The sequence below is a fragment of the Pteropus alecto genome, unplaced genomic scaffold, assembly GCF_000325575.1.
Source record: "Pteropus alecto unplaced genomic scaffold, ASM32557v1 scaffold20, whole genome shotgun sequence".
Lineage (NCBI taxonomy): Eukaryota > Metazoa > Chordata > Mammalia > Chiroptera > Pteropodidae > Pteropus > Pteropus alecto.
This window is the reverse complement of record NW_006436298.1, coordinates 19119517-19146134: the sequence shown is the minus strand read 5'-3', so window position 1 is coordinate 19146134 and position 26618 is coordinate 19119517. Positions and strand designations below refer to the sequence as shown.

At 34.4% G+C, this 26618-nt stretch overlaps 1 protein-coding gene and 1 long non-coding RNA gene across 10 annotated transcripts in view; one reads left to right on the top strand and one right to left on the bottom strand.

Annotated features, from left to right (window-relative positions):
* LOC112480605 overlaps nt 1-25935 on the bottom strand; it is a 46421-nt gene extending 20486 nt beyond the window's left edge. The window contains exons 1-2 of one of the 5 annotated variants that reach the window (XR_003046693.1): nt 25804-25935; nt 13141-13304 (exon numbers count right to left, since the gene is read on the bottom strand). This is a non-coding gene — a long non-coding RNA (uncharacterized LOC112480605). The other 4 variants (XR_003046689.1, XR_003046690.1, XR_003046691.1 and 1 more) reach the window with 4 other exon arrangements.
* TMEM161B (transmembrane protein 161B) overlaps nt 25852-26618 on the top strand; it is a 63277-nt gene continuing 62510 nt past the window's right edge. For 3 of the 5 annotated variants that reach the window (XM_025047748.1, XM_025047747.1, XM_006913205.2), the window contains exon 1: nt 25852-26002. Coding sequence is in view for 1 of the 5 variants with exons in the window: in XM_006913205.2 (XP_006913267.1) it covers nt 26000-26002 (3 nt within the window). In the remaining 4 variants the exon portion in view is untranslated. Of the gene's footprint in view, nt 26003-26329; nt 26440-26618 lie in introns of all 5 variants that reach the window. The other 2 variants (XM_015590511.2, XM_025047746.1) reach the window with 2 other exon arrangements.

Below are 26618 nucleotides of genomic sequence, written 5' to 3'. Positions count from 1 at the left end.
AAATTAAATATTATATTTTATTCTGCTATTTCTGGAACTATCATTTTTTAAAGATTTATAAATTTATAAAATTTAAAAATTTTATAATTTGTTCTGATTTCTCTTTTTAGCCTATGTAAACAATCATTTTCTTACCAAAAATTTAAATTTAGAATTTCATATTGTTTCAAAGAGGATCCCCAAATTGTATAAGTTTCAGGCTGTACAAAAATTGGATCTACCTCTGTTTAAATTGTAGAAGAAAGTGGAATTGATCAAGGGTAGGATACAGATGCTGCTTAATTCTAGACTTTAAGAGAAAATATACATAAAATGGGAGTTAAAATTTCAATATCTAGGTGCAGAATAAAAATAAAATGTATAATTTCTAAACTACTAAAACAAGAAAGAAAGCAAGTTTGTTAATTCCACAAAAGACAAGAAATTTAAAAAGTAGTAAAGAATATAAAATAAAATGGCAGGAATAAATACAATCACAATAAATGTAAATAAGTTAAATACCCCTAATAAAATAAAACCCTTGTCTAACAGAGTTTTTTTTTTTAAATCAGTTACATCTTTTTTAAAAGAGTGAAGGCAAATAGACTTTTAAATTATGTTGAAACACACTCAGCATCAGAACCACCTAGAAACTTAATATCAGAATCACCTAGAGAAGTAACTACATTAGAATCAGGGGGTAGACTTTGGGATAAAGAGCGTACATATTTTAGGACCCTAATGAATTAAACAGAGATGTCTGGCATATCCGGGCAGTAACACTTGTGATTGCTTCTGGAGAAAGAAATGGAGTACTGAGGATCAGAAAGAGTACAAGGTATATTTGCTTCTACTCTTTACCACCTACATTTTGTGTCCGTTTGAACTTACTTTCTTTACTTCTTTGTTATTTATTTTTTCAAACAATTAGAAAATTGTTTACCAATTGTGTATCAGTTGAATTATTCACTCAACTAATTAATATGCTTAATAAAATATTTGGGGGAAGTCGTCACACCTATACAATTATGTGATTTATAAGAAAGGTGTGAATCAGTGGAGGAAAAGATGATCTTTTGAATAAATGATTCTAGATCAACTGAAATCTGTATAGGGAAAAAAGTGAACCCTGACCCTTTCCTCACATTATACTTAAAATTAACTCAGAATGGACCAAATTGCTAATGTGAAAGATAAAACAATGAAACTTCTAGGGAAAAAAAACATAGGAGATTGTTTTCATGACCTTAAGGTAGGCAATGTTTTCTTAAATACGAAAAGCATTAACCATGAAATACGAAGAGACTGATAAAATAGATTTCATTAAAATTGAGAACTTTATCAAAAGACACCTTTAAGAAAATGAGAAAACAATCCACTGAGTAAGAGAAAAATGTAAAACAACTACTGAGATAGAACTTATATCCAAACATATAAGGCACTAATATAAATCAATTAAAAAAAAACCCTCAATGTTTTGAAAAATGGGCAAAAGACTTGGATACTTAAAAAATGTAGATGCCTAAATGGTCAACAAATATATGGGAAAGGATTTAATATCGTTATTTTTGAGAGACATGCAAATTAAAACCATAATCAGATACCACAACACAGTAAAGTTATGAAAATTGTATACTACTACTCTTGTACATTGCTGGTGGGGTGTAAACTGGTACAGCCCTTCTGCTTCTACCTTTTCTATCTCCCCTACGCTTACTAGCAAATTCTCATCCTGCCACAAAATTCCTTTGCTCATCATAAGGTGATAGATTTTTTTTTCATACAAAGTTTTTCCTTTATAGTTCAACTGGCAAATATAAAACAAATAATCATAGTTAAGTGTATAAATCTGTACCAGCCTCCTTCCTTATTTATCCATCCTACCATTACTTTCAGTATGTTCCTTGGTTTCTTACTACAAAAACAACCTGTGTTTCTTCACTTATTAATGAAAGAAGTTTCAATCTACAATATTTAGTTTAACAGGTAAACAATTTGTACATCGATGAGTGAATTACTAGGAGAAGGAACAGGTGGAGAGTCCCTCAAATACAGAAAATTTAAAATCTGTATTACCTTAAGGTGCTTTGTATCACTCTATAAGTAGGGAATGAATTTAGCATGATTATGGTCAGAAAAAAAACCCTAATGACCAGGATATTTAAGAAACTGAAGTTGCTCTCACATTCTAAACATGACAGGGGAATGACCCTCCTATTTTGTCTGAGTGTCACGTTCATTCTTTCTCATCATATAGTAATGTATTTTCTTTCTTCTATTGTAGATGCCCAGAGCAGCAAATGAAAAAAATAAATCCACTTCTTTTTTCTCTTTCTCCTTATAGTCATCTCACATTGAAATCACTGTTTTCTATGGCCAGAGATTTCCCTCTAGCCTCTCTTCAAATATCGTCTGTGCTCTTCCAACCTTTTCTCTCTACTGTACTCCTATAGACAAATCAGAGCTTTCAGGAGCTAGTGTTACTTCTTGGTCTCAGTGCTTTCAAAATTCACTTTCAGGAAAAGAAATTGATAGAGAATTCATTTTTTTCTTCCCCACAGGTAACTGCTTTAAGAAATTATCTTTTAAAATGCAAACAAATTAATTTCTAATGGTGGAATTTTAAGGCCCGACAAACTGTTAGAAGAATCGAGGTTGGATTTTTAGGCTAGTAACCTTCCCTCTAACCTTTTCTCTGCTCCTTGTAAGTGTAACACATGATCTCTTTCCCAGTAAAGCTAGTTCTGTTTTCAACAGACTACAAAGTATAGCTATCTGATCTGCCCTTAGTCCCATGTAACTTTGATCTATTTTCTTTTAGAGGCATCTCCTTCTCAAAAAGCCAGAAGGAACTGGCAAAGAGTTGAAAAGAGGGTTTTGTTTTGTTTTGTTTTGTTTTTGTTTTTCCTTCCGAGAGTGAAACGACCTAAGTTGCAAGGACTGGGTGATCTCAGTTTCTCTGGAAAGTACAAAGTGTTGTTTTTCATGGTTGGTAGTAAACAAAGAATAGAATGCACCATTGGCAACACTTATGTATAACAACTATTCAGTTTATGACCTATTGCCCAAATTAATGGCAGCCTACAATGGACCTGTCTGTGGATATAATAAAATGCCAGAATTTACAACTTCTGTAAAAAGTATTAAACAAGATCCAACCATTGCTGCTTTTGCATGGAGCATGAAGACTGTTTCTATGGTCAAATAAGAAAAGATATTTCAATGGTTTAAAGCATATGGTGGCCAAAAGTTTTTAAACCTGCAGCTTTAACTGCAGTTATAGTCAGTTTAAAGTGCAGTTTAAGAATAAAAAAATTAAAAAATATATATATATAAATATATACGTATATATTTATACGTATATATTTATATATATATATATATATATATGTAAAGTACAGTTTAAAGTTAGTGCCTGAGAGTATGGAAGGTCTATAATCTAAAGAGATCAACAGTATTACAGTATGTATTAGGTTAATATGTTGCCTTTATTTGAAATACAAGTAATGTCAAAAACAGAGAGAGATGGTGGGCTCATTCTTTTTGGTGCAAAACCTGTGCACTAGTTAAAGGTAGGTATAGAACTCTTTGTTATTATCATTTAATTCAAACCCTGCTTTCTTTGTCTTTTTTGTATCAATAGTAAGTTACCAAATAAACAACAGTAATATGAGGGTTAAAATTAACATCTTACACCTTAGTCAGAACTAGACAGCTTCAAAAACTCTGCCTTCAATTTGTGTCTTTGATATAGCTCCTTGTTTTTACATAGACACTTGAAATTCAACATGTACAAGGACAGAATGAACTTATCCAAGGAACTGGTGGCTACGGCCTAAGTGACTAGCATAACACAATAATTAAGTATATAAATAATAATAATAATTGCAGCTGCCATGTATAGTACTTACTGTGTAAGGAATGGCTTTATGCCTTAATGTATACTCATTTAATCCTTGCAAAATTCTATAAATTAATTATTATTCCCAATTTATTAAGGACAATGAAGTAAAATCATTCTTTACATTACATAGTTAGGAACTGCCAGAATATGAACCTAGGCACTCTGGCTTTGAAGCAACATTCATAGACACCTGAGTTCATTTAATTAGTGAATTAGTTATTCAGACTTTAATCAAATACTTATCAAATATGCACTATGTTTGTAGCACTATTATTGGCTCTAGAATATACATGAATGAGTTAAACCAAATATGGTACCTGCTCCTATAGAATGTAAAATCTAATACTGAGCACAAATATTAACCAAATAATTACACACAAAAAAGTAAAATTGTCTTGTGATAGGTGCACAAAAGAGGGATGTATAATGCTGTAAGAGTAAACCAGGCAGACTGGGGAAAATTGGCTGAGGAACTAACATATGCACTAGATATGAAGGATAGGCAGACTTGAACTAGACAAAGATAAAAAGAGATTTCAAAGACCGCATACAAATCCTCTGTGTTGAATTGGAACAGGAAGAACACTAGTAATTGAAGGAAGGCCAGTGAGGTGGGATCATAGAGAGCAAGAGAGAGAAGAGTGCAAGACAGTGTTTGAAAGGTTGGTAGGTCCAGACCTGACAGGGTTTTCTTAGTCTGTGTTATGTCTTTGCCTTGTCTTTTCCAAGCACTAAAAGGTATTAAATGGGGGCAGGTGTGGTGGTGGAATTACATGAATAGATATGTGTTTTAAAAGGATCACTCTAACTTTAATATTGACAATGGAATAGAACAGAGCCAATGGATATGAATAAATGAGTGAGAAGATTGTTGTAGTGGTCCAAGGGGGAGAGGAAGGTAGCCTGGATTGAATTAACTGTAGTGATAAAAAGAAGTAGATAGAATCAAGCTATGGTAGGCAGAAAAAGCAATAGGACTTTCTTACAAATTGTTCTAATCCAGTTTGGTCAGGTGTAACTATTTTGTTCTTTTTGACAGATAAAAGTAGCCACCAATTTTTGAGATAAGTGAAGGTGGCGGTCACTTTGACACAGCCTTGCTACTAAGTCACAATGAAAGCAAGTCTCAGATAAATTCTGTCATGTAAACAGACATTTTTAAACAATTAGCAAGAAGGCTTACATAAAACAGTTCATACAATCTCTTCCATAAGCCCAATCAAGTTCTAGCTCTTTTTTTTTCATGTACTATGATATATTAGTTATCTATTGCTGCATAATAAATTACTCCAAAACTTAGTGATTAAAAAACAATAAATACTTATTATCTCACAGTTTCTGTAGATCAGGGATAGATCAAGTTGTCTGGGTAGTTTTGGTTCAGGGTGTATTGTGAGTTAAGATGTTGGCTGGTGCTATTGTTACTTGAAGGCTTGAATGGGGCTGGAGCCATCTGCTTCCAAGATGGCTTGCTTACACGGCTGGCAAGTTAACTGCAAGAGACCTCAGTTCCTCCCCATATGGATCTCTCCATAAGGTTTCTTGAGCAGCTTCACAACATGGTAGCTATCTTCATCCAGAATAGATAATCCAAGAGAAAACAAGCTGGATTCTGCAATGTCTTTTAAGACTTAGCCTTGGGGGTCATTTATCTTCATTTCCAGTATACTTTTTTTGTTACGCAAATCATCTCTACTCAATGGGGAGGGAACTACACAGATGAATAGTAAGGATCATTGATGTTAAGGTCACTAAAGGCCAGTTTGAAAGCTGAATGTCACATGACTACAATGTACATGAAAAGTTCACATAAGGCAGATGCAGCAATTTTTAGAGGCAGGATTCAGAAAACCAGAATCCACCGAATCAATAGCTGGATAGAGGATATTTTATGGATCAAACTTTGGTGCCTTTCCTACAGATATAGATTATAGTGCTTGCTAGATTTTTACACCCTATTCTGCAAAAGTGGAACATCTAAAATATATTAGCCAATCCACATACCTTGAACAACACTAATTTCACCAATAAAAACCTATTGCTAATATTCATAGGTAAATTAGCAAAATTCTGGTGTTGTTCAAGATAAATATGACTAAAGCACTTGTCATAGCTTCCTCTGGATTGTGTGGCCTTTTGATTAAATGTTAGCTGACCATACCTGGAAGTGTAAATTCCTAATTACAGCAAGCAACAAACTTATGATGTAGCCTAAATTAACACATGTGTATATTCACACATAATATCACATTATCTACACTCAATTATTTTAGAATAAATTACAGACATCATAATACCATCCATGATTTAGAAAGTGCAATCCATGAAAAAAGTAATTATCCTGGCCGATGACAATCACCTAATGGGGCTGCTCATGCTGGATAGGGTCACTTACAATAAAAATTATTGAATGATCATTAGCAAAGCATTTCTGACACTGAGATATGTTGCAGAAAGCATCTATACTGATTTTCATTTTTGAAGACAAAGCATTTAAGATTATAATTATAGGTTATTTTGAAAATTATATAAGTTAATAATTTCAAAGCATTTAGAACAAGTGCTGGGCACATAAGTTGTAAGTAAATGTGGTTGTGATGGTGGTAGTGGTGATGTTGATAATGATAATGATGATAGGGATAATGATGATGGTGATCATCTAACAACTTTAGTAGATGCATGAGTCTTTATAATTATCAGTTGTATTGCACGCTGAGGTAGACTCCACGGAGATCAGATTCCTCTTCAGGACTTAAGGATTTGTTTGTCTACCTGCTGGGAATGCTATTGGCTCATTGCTTTTTAAGATGTTAGCTCCATCCAGGAATTGCCTTACCTAAGGTCATGCCCACTTACAGGGGACAGTCCTTATTCAGTGACCAGTCATTGATGGGTATAGAAGGCCCAGCTCCCTTGCCACAACTTATAACACCTCTGAAGGGCCACCCTAGCTTAAGCCACCCATAAGATTGGCTTAAGTTTTATTGTAACTATATTATAACCCAACATCTCCCTCTGTCCAATCCTATATTTCAAGACCTCCAGATGGTGCCTGAAACCAGGCAGTACCAAACCTTATATATATGATGTTTTTTCCCTATGCTGTTACATATATACCTAGGGTTAAGTTTAATTTATAAATTAAGCATTGTAAGAGATTAACAAAAATAACTAGTATTAAAATAGAACAATTATAACATTATACAGTAATAAAAGTTATATAAATGTAGTCTTTCTCTGTCAAAATATCTATTTGTACTATACTCACCTATTCACTTAAAGGAAGCACTTTAAAGTTTCTATTTGGCATATCCAAATTGCCAGAATCACTATTCCTGTGCTTTGGAGCCATTATTAAGTAAAACAAGGGTTACTTGAACACAAGCACTGCAATACCTCAACAGTTGATCTGATAACCCAGGTGGCTACTAAGTGACTAATGGGTGGGCAACGAATACAGCGTGGATAAACTGGACAAAGAAATGATCCACCTCTCTGGCATGATGTAGCAGGATGGTGTGAGATTTCATCACACTACTTAGAACATCTCACAATTTAAAACGTATAAATTGTTTATTTCTGGGATTTTTTTCATTTACTGTTTTTGGACCTCAGTTGACTGCAGCTAACTGAAACTAAAGAAAGAGAAACCACAGGTAAGAGTAAATGACTGTACATATCCAGAAAAAGAAAGAGATTGAAAATATTAGTGAACATTGGTAATGTCAGCTATGAGAACAGTCTTACGCTATCTGAGAGAGGCTAATATTTTAGTATCCATAAGAATCATCTTATAACAGAATTTCACTCTTGAGACAAACTCTCTGTACTGATCTCATTCGAGGACAGGAATTAATTTGAAGTTCCTGTGTTCACTATCCAATTTGAATGGAAGTAAATTTAGTTAAGTACAAACAGTATCAGCAGCTAAAGTAGAACCTGGAAAGGCTGATAGTTTCTTTGGTCATAAGATAAATAGTAAAGAATAGATCACATTTGAGTGAGCTGTGAAAATTTATGTAAAAATCTTTTTCCAGCGGCTTCCTTAAAAATGTGATTGTAAAATTTAAAAACAAGAATAAAATATAAATAAAAGTGAGCTTTGCCTTACTTTACTTTAACATTTGACCATTTACTCCTTAAAGAAAAGTAGTAAAATAACCATCAAATAAGTACACCTCACACTCTTATTTCTATGATATTCTTCAGAAAGAAAAATGTTTCATATGAAAAATAATCCATATTATTGATTACAAGACAGTTCAAAGCTAAACATAAAAAAGTCAGTGAAAACAAAAAGTGAATGAAGATACAAATTTTCTTGCTTTCAAGAACCTTGAAGATAAACATAATTTATTTGGTTTAATGTTTTATAAAATTTTATCACATGTAATAGATTTATGTAGTGATCAGTACAATTAGGATACAGAGTTATTCCATCACTCCAAAGTAATTCCCTCATGCTACCCGTTTCCAGTCATACTCTCCCCGCCGACTCTTACCCCTGGCATCACTGATCTGTCCTCCATTACTACAATTTTGCCATTTTAAGAATGTTATATATGTGGAATCATACCAACGGCATAATGGTCTTGAGATTCATGCAAGCTGCTGTGTGTATCAAGTTCGTTCCTTTCTATTACTGAGTAGTATTCCATGATATGGATATTCATTTATGCATTGAAAGATATCGACGTTTTTTTCAAGTTTTTGGCTATCACAAATAAAGCTGATATAAACATTTATATACAAACTTTTATGTGAGCATATTTTCACTTTCTAGAGTAAATATACAGTAGTTGGATTACTGGGTCTTATAGTAAGGGTATGTTTAACTTTATAAAAACTGCCAAACTGTTTTCTAGAGTGGCTGTATCAATTTTTATTCCTATCAGCAAGATTTGAAAGATACAGTTGCTCCACTTCTTGTCAGCACTTGGTATCATCAGTATTTTTTATTTTAGAATTCTAATAGTAGTGTAGTAGGATTTCACTGTGGTATTATTTGCATTTTCCTAATGGCCAATGATGTTGAACATAATGATGTCTTATATGATGTTTTAAATTTTTACAAATACCTTTTGAAGCATCTCAATGAATTCTCACAAGTATAGTGAGATGTAGTTCAAGACATAAAAGGCCAATATTATGTACATCTGGAAAAAACAGTCAAATATAATTACACCAATGCAGAATCAAAACAATTTGAAACTCAAAAGAAACAAGGTGGTAATTTAGTCAAAATTTGCCATTTTACAGGGAACTGAGTCTCACACAGCTGGAATCATACCAAAAACTACAGTTCTGATGCTTGGATCTCTTCTATTATGGCCAACAAAGTAGGTGACAATTTATGCTTGAATCCTTCAAGTAACTGGGAATTCACTCATTTTTTGCCCAGTTCTATTAGGAAGTGTTTCCTGACATTGAGCTGAAATGGTCTATAAACAAATAAGCAAATCCGTGTTTTGACATTGAACTGAAATGGCTTACCATAGTGGGTCCAGTTTCATCCTTTGAGACTTTCCTCAAGATATGTGCTTCCTTTTCCACAAGAGAGTACTTCAGATACTTGACAGTCATCATACTCTCACAAATATATTCCTGACTAAACACTCAAATTTTCCTCCAACCATTCCTTAGATTGCCATCCTTCTCGCATGTATGTAAACTGGTCCCAGATTTCTTATGATGCAAAATACTGAACAAAATATTTCTAGTAACACAGCCAGAGTATATATATTTTCTAACTATATTCACTGCTGGAAATAGTGAAATTTCCTTGTTTCACTTAATGTATTTCCTAACACCATAAAAAATATTTGTAAATATTTTAAAATTTTAAGCTAAATATTTTATTTTTAAATTGAGGTTATTTTTTGGATGTGTCACACACACATGGTCCAAAATTCAAAATGTCTAAAGAGTTTACAGTGAAAAGTCATGATCCCTAGCCTTCTGGTTGAATATAATACAACATAATGTAATGTAAATATAATATATAGCAGGCACCCTCTTTTTAAGATACAATTCTGACTTTGATTATGATATTCCATCACATATCTTTTTAATCATTCATCTTAAAAATTGTTGTTATTATAAATAATGCTGTGTGGACTTCCTTATGTATAGTTTATGTATATATTTTAGATTATTTCTTAAAGTAGATTCCTAAAAGAAAATACCTGCATTCTATAGTATGACTTGTATATAATAACTTTCCACAAAATCACCACTTTATATTTGTACCAGCAGCATATAACTTCCCATTTCACCACACTTTTGCAAGCATGGGCTACTATTATTTATTGATATTTTTCAAATTTGTTGTCTAGATTTGCTTATAAATAATGTTTTAAAATGTTTTTTAAAACATTTTAAAATGTTTTTATATCTCTATTAGCTATTTGTATTTCCTCCTACTGGTGTTTAAATCCTTGTTAATTTTTAGAAAATCAATTGTATGAGCTAGAATATTAGCCCACTGTCATATTCTTGGAAAATATTATTATTTACAGCTAATTAAACACTTAATAAAAAAAGATGGTTTACATATACTAGTGACAGTCCATCTCAAATAATTAATATAGTTTTTAAAAAATTTTTACTAAATTTGAAGACTTACAATGAATAATTATGTTGTAATATGTTTATCTCTTTACAAGTCTGTTTCGCTCACCAGATTATAATCTAAGGATAATATCTTAATCATCTTTCTAAAGCCTAATATAGACATTTACACAGAGTAGATGTTCCTTAAATTTGTGACACCTAAATAAGTGAATACCTAAAAATCCCTATTAGCTCGTTGGACTCTGCTTACATGGTTAGAACCCCCAAATTTTATGATTCTAATTACATCTATCTAGACTTTAGCCCTAAGTCAACGTCAAGTTGTTCTAAGGGTATTGTAAAATACCCTACCCTTTCCAACTTTGAACTGGATAACATTTTGATAACATAGGTTCTATATATTCTCTTAAGTGAATGAAATACAGTGTTGACTCAGTGAAGGACTGTGGTTCTACACTAAAAACCTCTGCAGGGACTAACTGCCATCCAGAAGTCAGTTTATCATCTAGCCCTTTTTCATCCACAACTTACTCATAAGTATATGATGAAAATGTCAATGCCTTCTGGGCACTGATAAATATTGTCTACTTAATTTCATTGGTATAGTAGTCTAGTAATCTTATCAGGAAGAAAATAAAATTAGACAAATAAATTCTGCTTGGTAAACCCATACTGTATTTGACTGATTACTGTTTCCTCTTATAGATGCTCCCAGAGCATCTTTTTAATAATTCCTTTTAGATTTTTGCCTGGGATCAATGTGGTCTGGGCAGGGGATTAGTGGTGTGAGGGACTCTCAATTAAATGAGTAAAGATCAAAGGGGAGTTTTGCAAGTGATATGGATTCCCTTCCATATGACTGGAACCCCATAGTTGTCCATAATCCTTTCTTTATTTCTGAGGGTTCGAGACTGCCAGAGAATATTTAAAAAGTACTTCTTCCTATGAGTAGTTCGGTCAGGATTGAGTAAATTATCAACATAGAGGCAGCTGTTACTCCTGCTACAGGTTAGGGGGTGGGGAGTGGAAAGTATCTGTCAATCAAATAGAAGCTCTCTTTGATGACATAAAATACTTTCTGAGGGAACTTTGAATATTTGGATTGGCTGCCTGCCACATGATTTTCCAGTTCTGGCAATGCATAGTAATCCTGTCAGGTTTCTTTCAGATTGACAATCTCTGTCAAAGCAGAGATTGTATAGTCTGTAATTTGCTAACTCCACTCTGGTGCACACATTCCTTCCAAGGAGTCCTTCAGATCTTCTCCACCCGCCACCATCCATTTCACAATCCCCTATTCCTTCAACCCAGGAAAACCTAATCTACTAGAGATATTACTAGATTCCTTTTAAACTCTCTGTATTAACGTCATAGGGCCACCATAACAAATTACCACAAACTGGTGGCTTAAAGCAATAGAGATTTATTCTTACATTTCTGAGGCAAGAAGTCTGAAATTAAGGTGTCAGCAGGGCTGTATTTCCTCTGAAGGACCTAGGGGAGAATCTGTTTTTGCCTTTTCTACCAGAAACTATCAGCATTTCTTCACTATTGCCACATTACTCCAATATTAGCTTCATATTGCTTCCTCATATTACTTGTCATTGGATTTATGGCCCAGCAGACAATCCAGGTTGATTAATTTCATCTCAAGATCCTTAACTTATATCAACAAAGAACTTTTCCATTCACAGGTTCTAGGAATTGGGACATAGACATACTTTTTTTGGGTGCCACTACTCAACTCACTATATCTTGCTTAAGGATACAATTTTTTCCTTCTTCTTTCAAGCTTTACCTTTTGAAGCTTTAAAGAAATTCATGAAACCTATTCTTTCTTCATCATTTTAGCTTTCAAGACTTATATCTTCACTTTAAGCAGTTCTTTGGAAAATCCAATCCATTCCTTTGTTTCAGTTGCCTTTTTTTTTTTTGGAATGTCTCCTTCCCTAGGCAAATAAATACTACACCAATGGGAGAAAATATCACTGGGTCAAAAAGCAAGTAATTCCACGTTTAGATTTCCACTTTCACCCTGAAGGCAGACATTTGCCCACGTTTGGTGTTCTATTCTGTTTCCCATAATTCCTCAAAGATGAGGACAGTTGTTCTCAGGTCTCATTTGCACTCTCCTGTTCCCACCCACAAAACCTGCAATATGAGCCATTCATAACATGATATAATCTAAATTGGAACTGTTAGGTACTTTTGTGGAATTTCTTCCTTTATTTAGGAAGAATATTGCTTCCTGTCTCTATTTATATTACTCTTTTGAGTAATATTAATTAGTTGCTATTTATTGAGTCAGTACCGTGAGCCTGGCTCAGTGTTTTGGATGTTACTTCCATCACTCAGAACAATCCTGTGAGAAAGATATGGTTATCCTAATTTTACATATGAGAAAAAGGAGATCCAGGGTAATATAACTACTAAGTGTTGAACCAGAGAATTAAACAAAGGTTTGTCTGATCCCACAAATATACATAGTTCTATTATGTCAAATCACTTAAGTTTCCTTTGTAGAGAATGAAGCAAAATAGTATTTCAGAAGTTCTGCTTTCTCTGTCAGCTCTAACCTTACACCAGAAACTGTAAGTGGGCTTTTCTTTGCCTGTCTTCTGGCTCTGAACAGACTTTTAAAAGCCCGTTCTTTGTCCTGTCTTAGCATTTTTTGCAAGTCTCACCTCATTTGGGGGCTTTGGATTTCTTGACACTATCCTTTAGAGCCCATGTTACCTTCTTATAATTATCCTTGGTATGTGGTTGTTTTCTCCCAAGGTTTCTGTCACTTCCAATTAGCCAAGCAATTTCTCCTTGTTGGTCAGAATTAGGTTCCTCAGTTGCTCTGCTGGGACATCAAATCATGAGAAAGGCAAATCAAAAACTTGTCTGATGTTCTTCTTTTAGCCCAATAACACTTTTAAAAGGTGTCTAGCTTTCTGGTTTCTTTTTTGATTTTTGCATTGCTACAGGTATTGACAAATAGTATATTGCAGTGCACTGTGGTAGCAATAACAAATTCTTTTATGAATAATTGCATGTGCAGTGTGAATGTTTGGAACCAGCTTTAAAACTCTCAGCATACTCTAAAGCAGTTTCAATTATCCCATTATCTACATGTACATCTTGTCATTGTAACACATTCCTGTTTCTGATCCCCGACTCAAGTTGGCCACATGGAGAAATATTTTTATTTCCAATAAACTAATTTATTTGTGTATTTCATTTTGAATATAACTCCAAACCATAACGTGGGAAGTAGGGTGGGGAATATGACCTTTGTAAAGTAAAATATATGTGAGAAGGTCTATGAATTAAGGTCATAAGACAAAGGACTGTAAATTTCAATGAGAAAAAAATTACATCTTAATTTTTGCTAACTGTGAGTAAAATTTAGCATTTCTTTTAATTGAGAACATAGGTAACAAACCACAGTGTTATTAAAAGTATTGGTAACTTTTTCACCCATAAAAATCACAGATATTTGTCCATTACATTACTGGAGTTGGAGAAATCTCAAGATACAATTGGTGTTCATGATTTTAAAATTATAGATATTACTAGATCCTCTGCTAGATTTTATTTGATCCATAAAAAATCAAAAAGCATATGTATAGCACATTTAACGAAGCATATAAATAGCACATTTTTGTTGACTATCTTGATTACTATATTTTATTATAAATGGTTTCATTTATAATCTTATGCATAATTTATGCATTGAAAAACATGATTCATAAAAGGGACTTCATTGGCTTCAGAAGATTCCTAAAGGGATTCATGGTACGAAGAAGATTAAGAATGTCTATCATGGACTGTAGCATTATGGTTAAGAGCATGTAGTCTGGTGTCACATTGCTTGGATTCAAATTTTGCCCTGTCACTTATGGTATGACTTTGGCTAAGTTATGTATACTTTTTGTGCCTTAGGCTCTTCATGTGTAAAATGGAGATAATAATACCTACCTAAAAGCCTTGCAATGAAGATGAAGTAATAACTGTAAAGGGCTTAACATAATGCCAGTTACATAGCATGTTATTTATCTCCACATCCACCCACAAAAAGGTTTCATTCAAATCATATTTACATTTATCGTACATACAGATTTTTTTTTTTACTATGCTGTCACAGGCTAAAACTTAAAATTACATTATCAAATGTTGGTTAGTTTCAAATAAATATTTGTAAAATATCTGTGTGATATAAGGAAGAATGATACAATGAATATCCACATGCCCTCCATCCAGATTGAAGGGAAAAAATTACTTTAAAAAGGAAGAACATATAATTTATTATCCAAACCAGGACACTTTAGAGAACAAAAGAGTGTTATTATTATATCAGGAAAATAGGCAAACCAGGATTGTTCTGACTAAACCAACATGCATAATTACCCTACTTTTATAGTCCTTATGTGCTCCTTCCTTATTCTAGGCCCTTCTTTTGGCAGCTAGAGAAAATCACTACATTGATTTTATGTTTATCATTCTTTGCTTGAATTTATAGATTTAGTCATGTTCGTACCCTTCAATAAAATATTGTTTCCTTTATTGGTTCTTTAATTTATAGAAGTAGAATCCTACTGTAAAATTCTTTTGTGAATTGCTATGTTGCTCAACATTGTTAGATTCATCCATGTCCATGGATTTGTAATTCATTTTTTTCCATTGTCTTCTTCAACTGTAAAGTATAAACAATGTATTTAACCACTCTACTGTTGATAGGCAGTTGTTTCCAATTTTTACTGTTTAAATAATAGTTATAAATTTTCTTGCTTTAGATCCTGGTACATATTTCTCCTGGGCCATAGAACATGTGCATCTTCAAGTTTACTAGATAATGCCAAATTGTTTTCCAAATTGATTATATCAACTTATACTCCCACCAGCATATTGTTCTGGTGATACTGTCAGACCCTCAAATTTTTGTGTATGTGGTGGCCACAAAGTGCTATTTCCTGTGGTTGAGTATCTCTTTAGGTTTTCTCTTCTATGAATTGCCTGTTTGAGGGGGAGATGTGGAGAGCATTATCTATCTTTTTAAAAAAAATTAAAATTATAGTAGTTCTTTAGACAATCTAAATACTAATCCTCTTGCTAGTAACATGGATTATAAAAATCTCCCAACTTGTGGCTTATCTTCTAATCTCCTTATGGTCTTTCTGTTTTTACTTTTTATTATAGAAATCATTAAAAATATACAAATGTATGCGGAATGAAGTCCCATTTAACTATCACCCAGATTTTCCCCATGTCTGATTATTCTGAAGTATATCTGAGACATTATATCATTACACCTTGAAATATTTTAATATGTACCTCTAAAAGATAAAGACTCTTTAAAAATTACTATTATAATACAAGAAATAATTTACAATAATTCCATAATATCATCAAATATTCAATATGCATTCAAATTGCTAATTATCATAAAAAGAATTTTAAGTTTGTTTGAATCATGATCCAGATAAAGTCCTGTAATAGCTGGTCCAAAATGGCACCCAACAATTTCCACTGCCTGGTATTCACACCTTGTGTAATCCTCTCTCACACTATATGTTGGTTGGTGCATGTGATCAATCTGCTGGTCATATACTTGCGGGATGGTATGCCACTTTTGAGGCTAGGTGAGACCCTGAGCTAGAACTACTCAGCTCAGCTGCTCCTGAATTTTTGACTTTAGATATTACATGAGATGTAAATGTTCACTGCTTTAAATACTATGTTTTGGAGGTAGTTATAAAGTAGTAGAAAATAAGAAATTTGGTACTTAAAGTGGCATGATGACATACGAAAACCTAAAATGAGAGTGGCTTTGTGTAAGTGGCTGAGGGCAGGTGAAAAGACTTGGAAAGTATTAGTAAATTTGAAGAGCTTTAAATAAATTGTCTGTAGATGTATGCTAACATTGAGGCTGCAGATGAGGTCTTAATAGATTAGAAATGTTTTACTGGAAATGTAGGAAAGTGGCAGAAAGCTTAGCAAATTTGTCACCTGGGGTTATGTGCAAAGTAGAAAATATGCCTAATAAACCAGTGATTAAGCTAAGGAGACTTCATGCCAGAATGTTAAAGATGTCACCTGTTTTCTTCTGGCTGCTTATAATAAAAATGTAAGAGAAAAGTTGAAGGATTGTTAAAAAGGAGCCAGAACTTGTGAGATTTGAAGATTTCCAGCCTCTCTAGGTGACAAATGATGTAAAATTAGAAAATGGCTCAGAACAAAGAACAAATCCAGCACATTCACAGGAAAATATGAAGTTGAGAGTATAGTTGTAAAGCCCTTTAGGACCTCAGAAAGATCTAATGCGGTGCCTCAGAGTATTTTTATTCAGACATAAAGGGTGTACCCCACAACATCTTAATCAAATTACAGGGCTTCTAAGAAGTTTAAGGGTGTGGTGCATCAAAAGCCCAAGGTAGAAAAAGGGTTTATGTGGAAAAGATTTATGGGTGTTGCTTTGTCTAATGGTGTGAACTCAAATAAAATTCATAGGAGACCCACAAAGTTTTTAAGAGAATTATATTAGAAGAATGCAATTTTAAAGAGACTTTTAAACGAGAATTATATTAGCAAGCTGTTTGCCAGCCTGGACAGAAAGGGACAGAGTACCAAATGAAAAGAAGCTTTGGACATCCAAACTTCTACAGGCAGAGAGAACTGCACAGCTGTAAACATGGAAAAGGAAGGGTGATCCAGTGGGTGGATCCAAGAGACCAGAGGCAGAGTTAAGAGCTATGGAGAATCACTCTTCAGCCCTGAATCTTAATCAAGAAACTGCCAACCTGTGCCCATGTGGATTTCAGAATTTCTGTGAACTTGTGTGCCTCATTCTACCCCACTCCCTTTTAAAATATGTCTATCTTACGCAATTTATATTTGGTGTGTGAAGGTAGATACCGTGTGCCTTTAGTTTACAGGTCTTCAGAGTAAGAGGAACTCTATTTAAGATGCTGTGCTTATGGAAGTACACCTGAAAAGCCTCACCCATACCTGTACCTAATTTAGATTTCTAGACTTTTAGCTACCGCTCTAATGGGATGAGAGTTTTAGAGAACTTTGGGAGTGGGTGAGTGTATTTTGCATAAGGGGAGAATGTGCATCTGGTATGTGAATGTAGTAGCCAGTCTCCCGGTATTCATACTTTTGTGTATTCCCCTCCCACACTGTATCAGGGATCATCCGTGGGACTAACAGAATATGGAAGGAATGATATATCACTTTGAGAGAGCACTTGCTCTGGGGAAAGCCAGGTGTCATGTTGTAAGGACATTCAGGAAATTCTGTGAGTAACTCATCTTGGAACTGGATCTTCTATCCCTACCAAGCAGTCAGAAGACTGTAACTCAGCCAACAGTTTGATCAAAAACTCGTAAGATCCTGGGCCAGAATATCTAGCTAAGCTACTCCTGGATTCCTGACCCAGGAATCTATGAGATAAATATTTTTAGTTTTAAGCTGTTTAGTCTTGGGGTAATTTGTTATATTGCAATACGTAACTAATATAAGTTCACACATTGCTTCATATGCCTTTAGTGAGCCTCTTTTAATCTACAGTTTTCTCTATCTTCTTTCTCTCTCCTGCAACATATTTGTTGAAGTTAATTTAACCCATGATTTTCCATAGATTGAATTTTCCTGATTGCATAACCATGGTGTGTAACATGTTTTCTATATTTCCTACTATCAGGTTCAATTTTTATTTTTTTGGCAAGATTTTTAAATAAGTGATGGTGTGTTTTTTCTTTAAGTGATATATAGTTTCCTTGTCATGTTAGCAGCTGTTGCTATGAAATGATAAACACATTTATTCATTATGAATCTCAAAATGGCAATTTTCTGTCTCTCCTTAATTTATTAATACATGTCTATACAGAGCTTCCTCTCATTTACTATTTGGTTACATTTGGTACAATTCATATAGAAAAGGCAGGACAAATACTGATTTTTTTTTTTTACTGGTTTTCAAATTAATTAGTTGCTTCCATAGCATCCTCCACTGTTGACCACTAGATGCTTTTTGTTAATTTTACTACCATTATGAACTCATAGATTTAAATACATCTGAAATTTGCTATGTTCCAATCCATTGCATTTGATATGCTGCAACCTGTGCTCAGGTGGATTTCAGAATTTCAATGAATCTATATGTCCTTATCGATACTCAAATTGTCCCAACTTTGGCAAGTGGGATGCTTTTTGGTTGTCTCCTGAGTCCATTTGACATGATCCTAGTAGTCCATGATAGACTCCTTGCTATCTTGCACAACAAAATGTTACAAGCTCAATACAATTCCTGTGCCTAACTGAAATCAATTACTACTCCAAGGGCTTGTGGTATCTTTTGAACAAAGGCTTTTAATGTATTTGAATAATACTTTTTTCTTTATAGAATTTGCATTTCTATATCTTTCTACCATAAGATCATAAAGATATCTTGCTACCTTGTCTTCTGAAGGTTTAACAGGTTTTTGTTTCACATTTAAATCTTTAATTCGCCTGAAATTTATTTTTCTGTATCATGTTAAGTAGGAAGGTACAATTTCATTTTCTTCCATATGGATATCCGGCAACATTTATTGAAATGCTCTTGTTTTTCTCACTGGCCTCCAATGCCATCTCTGTCTTAAATCAAGATTCCTGATAAGGGTACATTTATTTCTAGGCTTGTATTCCAGTATAAATCAATTCTTTTATCCCTAAAACAATATCACACTATCCTAGTAACTGCAGCTTTAACAGATTTATTGAGGTGTAATACACATACTATACAATTTACCCATTTAAAGTGTAGAATGGATGCCTTTTAGTATATTCACTTATATGCAACCATCACAATTTTAGAAAATTCTCACCTCAAAAAGAAATCCTATATCTTTTAGCTGTCACTACTCTATGCTCCTATCTTCCTAAGCCTCACCATCCCTAAGCAATCACTAATCTACTATCTCTATAGATTTCCTATTGTGAATGGTTCACATGAATAGAACCATGTAATGTGTGCTTTTTTTGTGACTGGCTTTTACTTAGCATGTTTTTAAGGTTCGTCCACATTACAGCAGGTATCAGTACTTCATTCCTTTTTGTAGTCAAATAATATTCCACTGTATGAATATACATTTTGATTATCCTTTGATCTGCTGATGGACATTTGTGCTGTTTCCACCTTTTGACTACCATGAACACTTAATACAAATTAAAAATAATTCTTGCTATCTGACTAGTCAATTCTATTTTAAATTTTCTACTTCTGGAATATCTTGAAATACTTGACCCTTTGCCCTTTCATGTAGATGGTCAGGTTTCTGCAAAAAGTCATTTTGATTTTTTATTATTATTGCTTTCATTGTGTAGGGGAGAACTGCCATCTTAACTCTGGAGTCTCTTAATACTTGACTATGGTGTATTTTTTTTTTTTTTAACATTCTTTAATGATAGTCGATAATGTTTTGTGATTTTTTTCCCCCTTAAAGGTCTTCTATATTTTTTAATTTACTCTTATGTAATTCATATTTTTTAAATGATATAGTAAATGCTATCAATAAAAAATCATTTTCTAACAATTTATTTCTGCTGGAGAGAAATGCAATTCACTTTATACTGGCATATCCAGAATCCTTGTGGCTCTCTTATTTTAATCATTAATCTGTAAATTATGTTTCTTCATTTCCAATCTTTATATCCTTTGTTTTTATTACCTTACAATGCTAGCCAGTAGCTCCAATAGGGCACTTGTTCCTCATTCTAAGAGTCTGCTTCAAAATTTCATTTTGAAATATTTGTTGTAGGTTTTATTGAATTAAGAAAGTTCTGTATAATTCTACTTTGGCAAAAGGTTTTATCCATGTCTGTTAATTTTTTCTACAGCTTATGGTTTTTCTCTCTTAACCTTTTAACATGCTAAAATACATTCCTGGGTCAAATTAAACCTAATCATGTTTTGTTAACTTTTTAATATATTTTCTGGGTTCTGCTTGCTATTTAGGATTTTTGCCTCTATCTTTGTGAATATGATTGGACTCTCTTACTGTCCTTATCAAGTTTTAATGTCAAGAAGCCTATTAAAATGAATAAAAGTTTGTTTTCTCTTTCCTGTACTTTGGAATGGTTTGTGTAAAATAATTTATTCTTTGAAAGTTTGGCGAAACTCTGTGGGCAACGTTTTCTTTTTTGAAAAATTTCTACTGATTCAATCTCTTACATAGTAATCAGAACATTTATATTTTCTATTTCATCTTAAGTGACTTTTGAAAAGTTATACTTACCTGGAAACTATATCATTTATGCTTTTATATTATAAAAAATTGTTAATGATATCTCAATTTTTACAGCACTTCAATGAACTCATTTTCATTTCTAATACCTTGTGTATTTCTTGAGTAACCTTTTCCAAGATTTATTAATGTTAGTATTATAACATTTTTTTTTAAATTACCATTGGCATACAATATTACTTTCAGGTGTACAACACAGTGATTAGACATTTATGTACTTTACAAAGTGATCACCCCAATAAGTCTAGTACCCATTTGACACCACATATATTATTATTGACTATATTCCCTATGCCGTAGTTTACAGCCCTGTGAGTTTATATATCTGCCAATATGTACTAAAAGATACAACTTTGACTTTGTTGTCCCTCTGTGTTGAATATTTGTTTCTGTTTCATTCATTTCATTAACTATACGTGAGGTTTCTAGATTTCTGGATTTCTAACTTAATTATACTGCAAATAGAAAATGTGACCTAAATGACACCAATCCTTTGAAATTTTGAAAGACTTTTTATCCTTAAATTTTGTAAACATTTTCTGTGTACTTAAATTATTTTTTTTATTTCTATTTTTAGTAATGATGGACTAGGTAACTGAGACTAGTCCTCCTGAGAACTAGAAAGGCTGGACAAAAGATAAAACAAAAATCTGAAGGTGTTAGAGACCTAATGAAGCAGTGGAAAATCTAGAAAGAGAAAAAACCAGAGCTGTTGAACCCATCACTTATGATAGCTTTTTCTCTGAGGTATCAGCTGATTCTTGAGAAGATGGCTAAGAAGGTGAAAAAAGTTTCTAACTAATTCATGGAGTTAAAAAGACTGATCTTTTATTTTTTCAAACATATTAAGCATAATTATATTACAACCTGTGTCTAGTAAATTATGAGGTCTGCTGTTGTCTGAAACTTTTTTTTGTGGTAAATAATTAGACCCTAATTTTTTTTTATAAGTATATAATCAGAATGAACATTTAATGCATTGTATTTATAAAATAGGTTTCTTCCTTAAAATAGATTTCTAGAAGATGAATTTGTAGGTAAAATAAACCTTCCAGTTCTCATTCTTTTCTGTCATGCTGTTGTCACTATTCCATATTAGTGCATGTTTCACTGCGTTTTCCAGTATTAAATTCTAAAACCGAATTGTGTGCTATTTTGATAATCAAAAGTGTCTACATCATTTGGATTTGAATATTTAAATTTTAATACTTCTCTTTGTGATTTCTTCATTCATACTTTCTGAATATTTAAATTAAATATTCCTGAATATTTAAATTTTCTGCTTATAGACTTCTATGGACACTTTCTAAGATGCATCTTGTTAAATCGTACTCAGCTATCTGAAAAAAATGCTTATATATGGCTTATTTGTGTCTTTCCTTCAAAAACCATCTTTTATTAAAGCATTACAGGCAGAAGAGACAGGACATGTAAATGAAATATGGATTCAAGGAGCAATATTCATTAAGTATATTATCTTGATTTATGGTTGATTTGGATGTTTTGCTTCTAGCGTAGTCCTCCAAAAGTCTTAAAAAACATTTTACTAAATAACCCTAATGTAATCTTGTCTTTGTGGCACAAAAGTCCTGAAATATTCAAGCTAGTTCATGTCTTAGGGTTTTGTATTATTGTACCCTCTTCAAGCAATGGATTAGCATATTTTGGCAAAGCTGGATTCTCCTGTCAAACAGTAGCTTACATGGCACTTTCTTAGACGTTTTCTTAAGTTACCTAATCTCAAACAATTATCTATTTTCTGCCCAGCACTATTACTACCCTATATTTTCATTGCTTATTTATTTATGGCCTATTACCACTAAAATGTAAATTCTCTGCTAGTAGGGACCATGTCTGTTCTAAATACTACTGTTTCCCCAAGTCTAGAACAGTGACTCGGACGAGTAGATACTCAATAAATATTTAATGAATGAATAAAGCTAATTTAGGTTTTAAATAGATAGGTAGTTCCTTATGGTTTTGTATGTTTTCTGCAGTTGGTGGTAGTTGTTTTAAGATTTTCCTAACACCAAAGGTATCAAATAATATCAAGATCTCATTATTTGTTTCTGATCCTTGAAATTACACAAATTATGTAATTTGTGTAAAATTTGCAAGAGTTATTTCATCAGTTAATCAGATATGTGGTATAGTCCTAGATATAACTATGGTACCATGTAAAAAAAGGGAAGGTTTGGAGGAAAGCCACTGAATTATTAAAGGGCTGCAATATGCTCCTGAAGAATGTTTGTTTGTTTCATATTAGAAAGATTAGAGTGATACAGGTGCATATTACAAAGTATAAATAATTATTTTTTAAAAAGCTCTTTTCATCCATTCTTAAGAGAAAATAAATTTTTAAAAAATTACCCCCTTACAGATAGGTTGTTTTAAGAGTGGTAATTCCAGGAATGGTGATTGATATATTTTGGCTACTTCCTTTTTAATTCTTTGTTCTATGCTTAGGATTTTTTTCACATCAAAGCAATTGTACTGGTTACAATTTTGTATCCTACTTTTTTAACTTGGAAAACAAACATTTTCCAAACATTAGAAATACTAGTCTTACGGCTTTTTAAAAATAGCTATAATATATTTCACTAAGTACATACGATATAATTTGACCAATTTCTAATTGTTAAAGATTGTTCCTAATTTTTTACCTAATTGTTGCTACGACTAACATTTTGTCTACAACACTCATTTAAATGGTATTTCTTAATGGGATGGGGGCAGATAAAACAAAAAGAAGGTCCCAGCTCTCCAGGCATTTATGTCTAATTAGGAAAACAATATACATTGGTGAGGGGAATAACAAAGGCACTATAAAAGAAAGCCTATAATAATATTTATTAGAGGTAAGAAAAAATAGTGGAAATTTCTTAGGAGGAGGAGCTGATGAGAAAAACATTTTACAAAGAATATAGAGCAGAACTTGGAAAAAGTGATCCGTCTTAATGGTTGAAAATGTTCCAGGTTGGTGCATGTGTTGGAGGAGGTAACTTTTTGTTGGTGTTCTTAAGTAGTATTTGAGAACAGTTCTCACCAGGAAGCTTTCATCACAAAACCCTAACAGTAAGCAATCAAGACTTTTATCAAAGACTGGACTCCTATCTTTCTTGCCAAAAACTACCGGATTTCTTGTTAATCTCAATCATCCACATATTTTATTCCCTTCATAATTCTCCCCTTCCTTTATATTTTTATCAAAGACTCTCATCTATTTTAAGTAATAGAAATAGGTAAAGCCTTCCAGTTCAAGGCATGTAACCAATACACTATATTCTGTTGGTTAAAAAAAAAAAAACCCTGGGAAATGCTGTCTTAGCACACATATTGTATGCATTTCAATCTTTAAAAAAATTATTTATAACAGACTTTTTACACTGTAATGGAAATAAGACTATTAAAAGATATTAACCAAAGGTTATCAACTTGCCATACACCAAATAAGGGACACAGAATGCGATGATTTATAAAAAATAATAGGAAGATAACAAATACTGTGATTTCTTTTCCTCGTTTTACTCTGGCAGGAATGGATTCCACCCTGATGATAATACCAGTCTTACTGTCACTTAAGAGGAGATGCTTTGTGAACCTCAATGAGGCTGCCAGATTTGGGACAGATTAAGTACCACAGCATCACATATGAAAGGAGTAAGACTTCACAAGATGTGTTGTCATGACAGACTGATAGCCACGTTCCTTCTGCACCTTTTCTTCCTCAAGGATAGCAGATGTTTCCCACAGATCTACGCCAGCAGACAATGCCAATCCCTCTCTACCACACTTACCATCTGCAGATGCCCTGGGGCTTGTCTAAAGCATTAGTAGATCCCTCAGGGATGTTCTGGATTCATCCACAGCAGGATGTTTCACAAACTATTTCACAGCCCCAACCCATCCCTAGCTGTTACCAATGATTTCTATATCTTCTCTAATTGTTATGCTATTCATCTGCCCAAAAATCAAAATTCAAAGTAAAAACCATCCATACACTCAGTTTCTAGCACCTTTTCTAATGTAAAGCAACTGCCCCCTGCATGCTTCTTTGGGATAGCTCAGAACTCGCATTCCCAGGGTCTTTCGACCATTTATGGCTTAGATATCATGCTCTCCAGGTAGTCTGATGAGGAGCATCAGACATAAGATCTATAGCCACCTCTACCTGCCCAACGTTCTGAAGCTTCTTAGTCCCTTCCCAATTCCAGCTTTATGACAAAACTAGACACTATGGCAAAAAGCGATTCCCACAGATGAAACTGCTAATACAGTCTGGACTTAAGCAAGGATCCTCAAGGTGCGAGATTAATTTCTGGAATTAAGGGGGTCCGTACATCCATTTCCAGCCTGCTTCCAGTACCATGTCTTACTAGTGCCATAAAACGCAGTGTTGATGGGTACAGATTTTGGAGGAAAAAAAAAAATGCAAAATTAAGAGGTATATGGGAGTTTCACTTTCTTCCAGCTGATGATATATATTTTTTAAACTAAAAGGAAATCATCCATACTGTAACGTATTAAATAGGTAGAATTCTCTTCCTGGTTTCTCTGCTCTTGATAGATGTTCATTTAGCTTCAGTTGGTATCTGTGAATAATGAAGAAACTTCGCACGATCAAATCCCACTGCCCTGATGAAGGGTAGGGCTGGAGGAAGCAAAGACAGGGAGACAGATCTGTGGAGACCTGTAGTTTCTTAGCGCTAGCGAGAAAACGAGGAGGTAAAAAGAGAAAGGACGTGACTGAGCTGAGTCAAGTACTGTGCTGTCTCAGCACGAGCACGGCCTAAATGAGGTTTTCCTCCCTCACTAAATCTGCTGCGTCTGGGGTCGGCTCCTACTGCATTCACCAACCTGAGCCTCCATCACCTCCCACGGTGAGGATGCGCTCCTGCCCAAACCACCCAACCTACCTCAGGATCCTCGCAGGCGCCGCAACCACGCGCCTCCCGCCCACCTACCTGTGCTGCGCCTGCGCCTCCCCCACGCGCTCTCAAGGTCAGCACCGCCCCCAGCCTCTAACCTAGCACCCGCGGAAGTGGCAGTAGAAGACGTCTTGCGTATTCTCACCTCTGCGTGGCGTGAGGTCGCTGGCGTTTAGGAGAGGGGAGGGACTTCCTGTCCCGCGCAGGCAGGACTTCCGGCACAGCCGGAAGACTGTCTCCTTCGCGTTGTTTAGAGCTTCCCCGCTGCAGGGCGGGGAGTGGAGGACCAGGACTGCCCCGGCGACTCTAGGTCGTCTGGTCCACAACCTGTCCTTGACGCCATGGTGAGTCCTGTGAGGGCTGGAGTAACAGCAGTGGGGAGGAAGGGGCCGGGAGGTCGGTCCTGTGAAGGGAGCCGGTCGGGTGCCCAGCTGAGGATGGAGCGGGAGGGAGCAATGGGATGACCCGCAGGCCAGGACCCACCAATTGCCTTGGAGCGCTGGAGCGCTTGGGCTCCTGAGAAAGCGGCATGTATCCTGCCCAACCGCGAGTTCTGTCCAGGAGTACGTAGCCAAAATGTTGGTGGCCCATTCACTGTGTACAGCTCGTGGCGCCAGGTGGTCCCAGAGTTGACCTTGCCGGGTTGATTTTCTTCTCCCTTCCCTCCTTAGCTGCAGAGCTGTGGTCAAAAACTTCAAATCTTAGAAATGCCTTTAGGTTTTCCAGGCAGACAACGGACCCTTTCTTGTAAAGGATCAACACCTGTCACTTCAACGGCAAGGTCAGCTTATCTTTCAAACTCAGCCGTTTTGGAATTGGAAAGGGTGTCAAATAAAAATTCTGGACTTAGGAAGGAAAGACTTTATTCGGAAGGAATATAGAGCGTGAGGAAAGGAACTATTACAGTAGAGAGGATGCCCTGACCATTAGATCTGCAAGAGTCTCAAAAGTTAGGCAGAA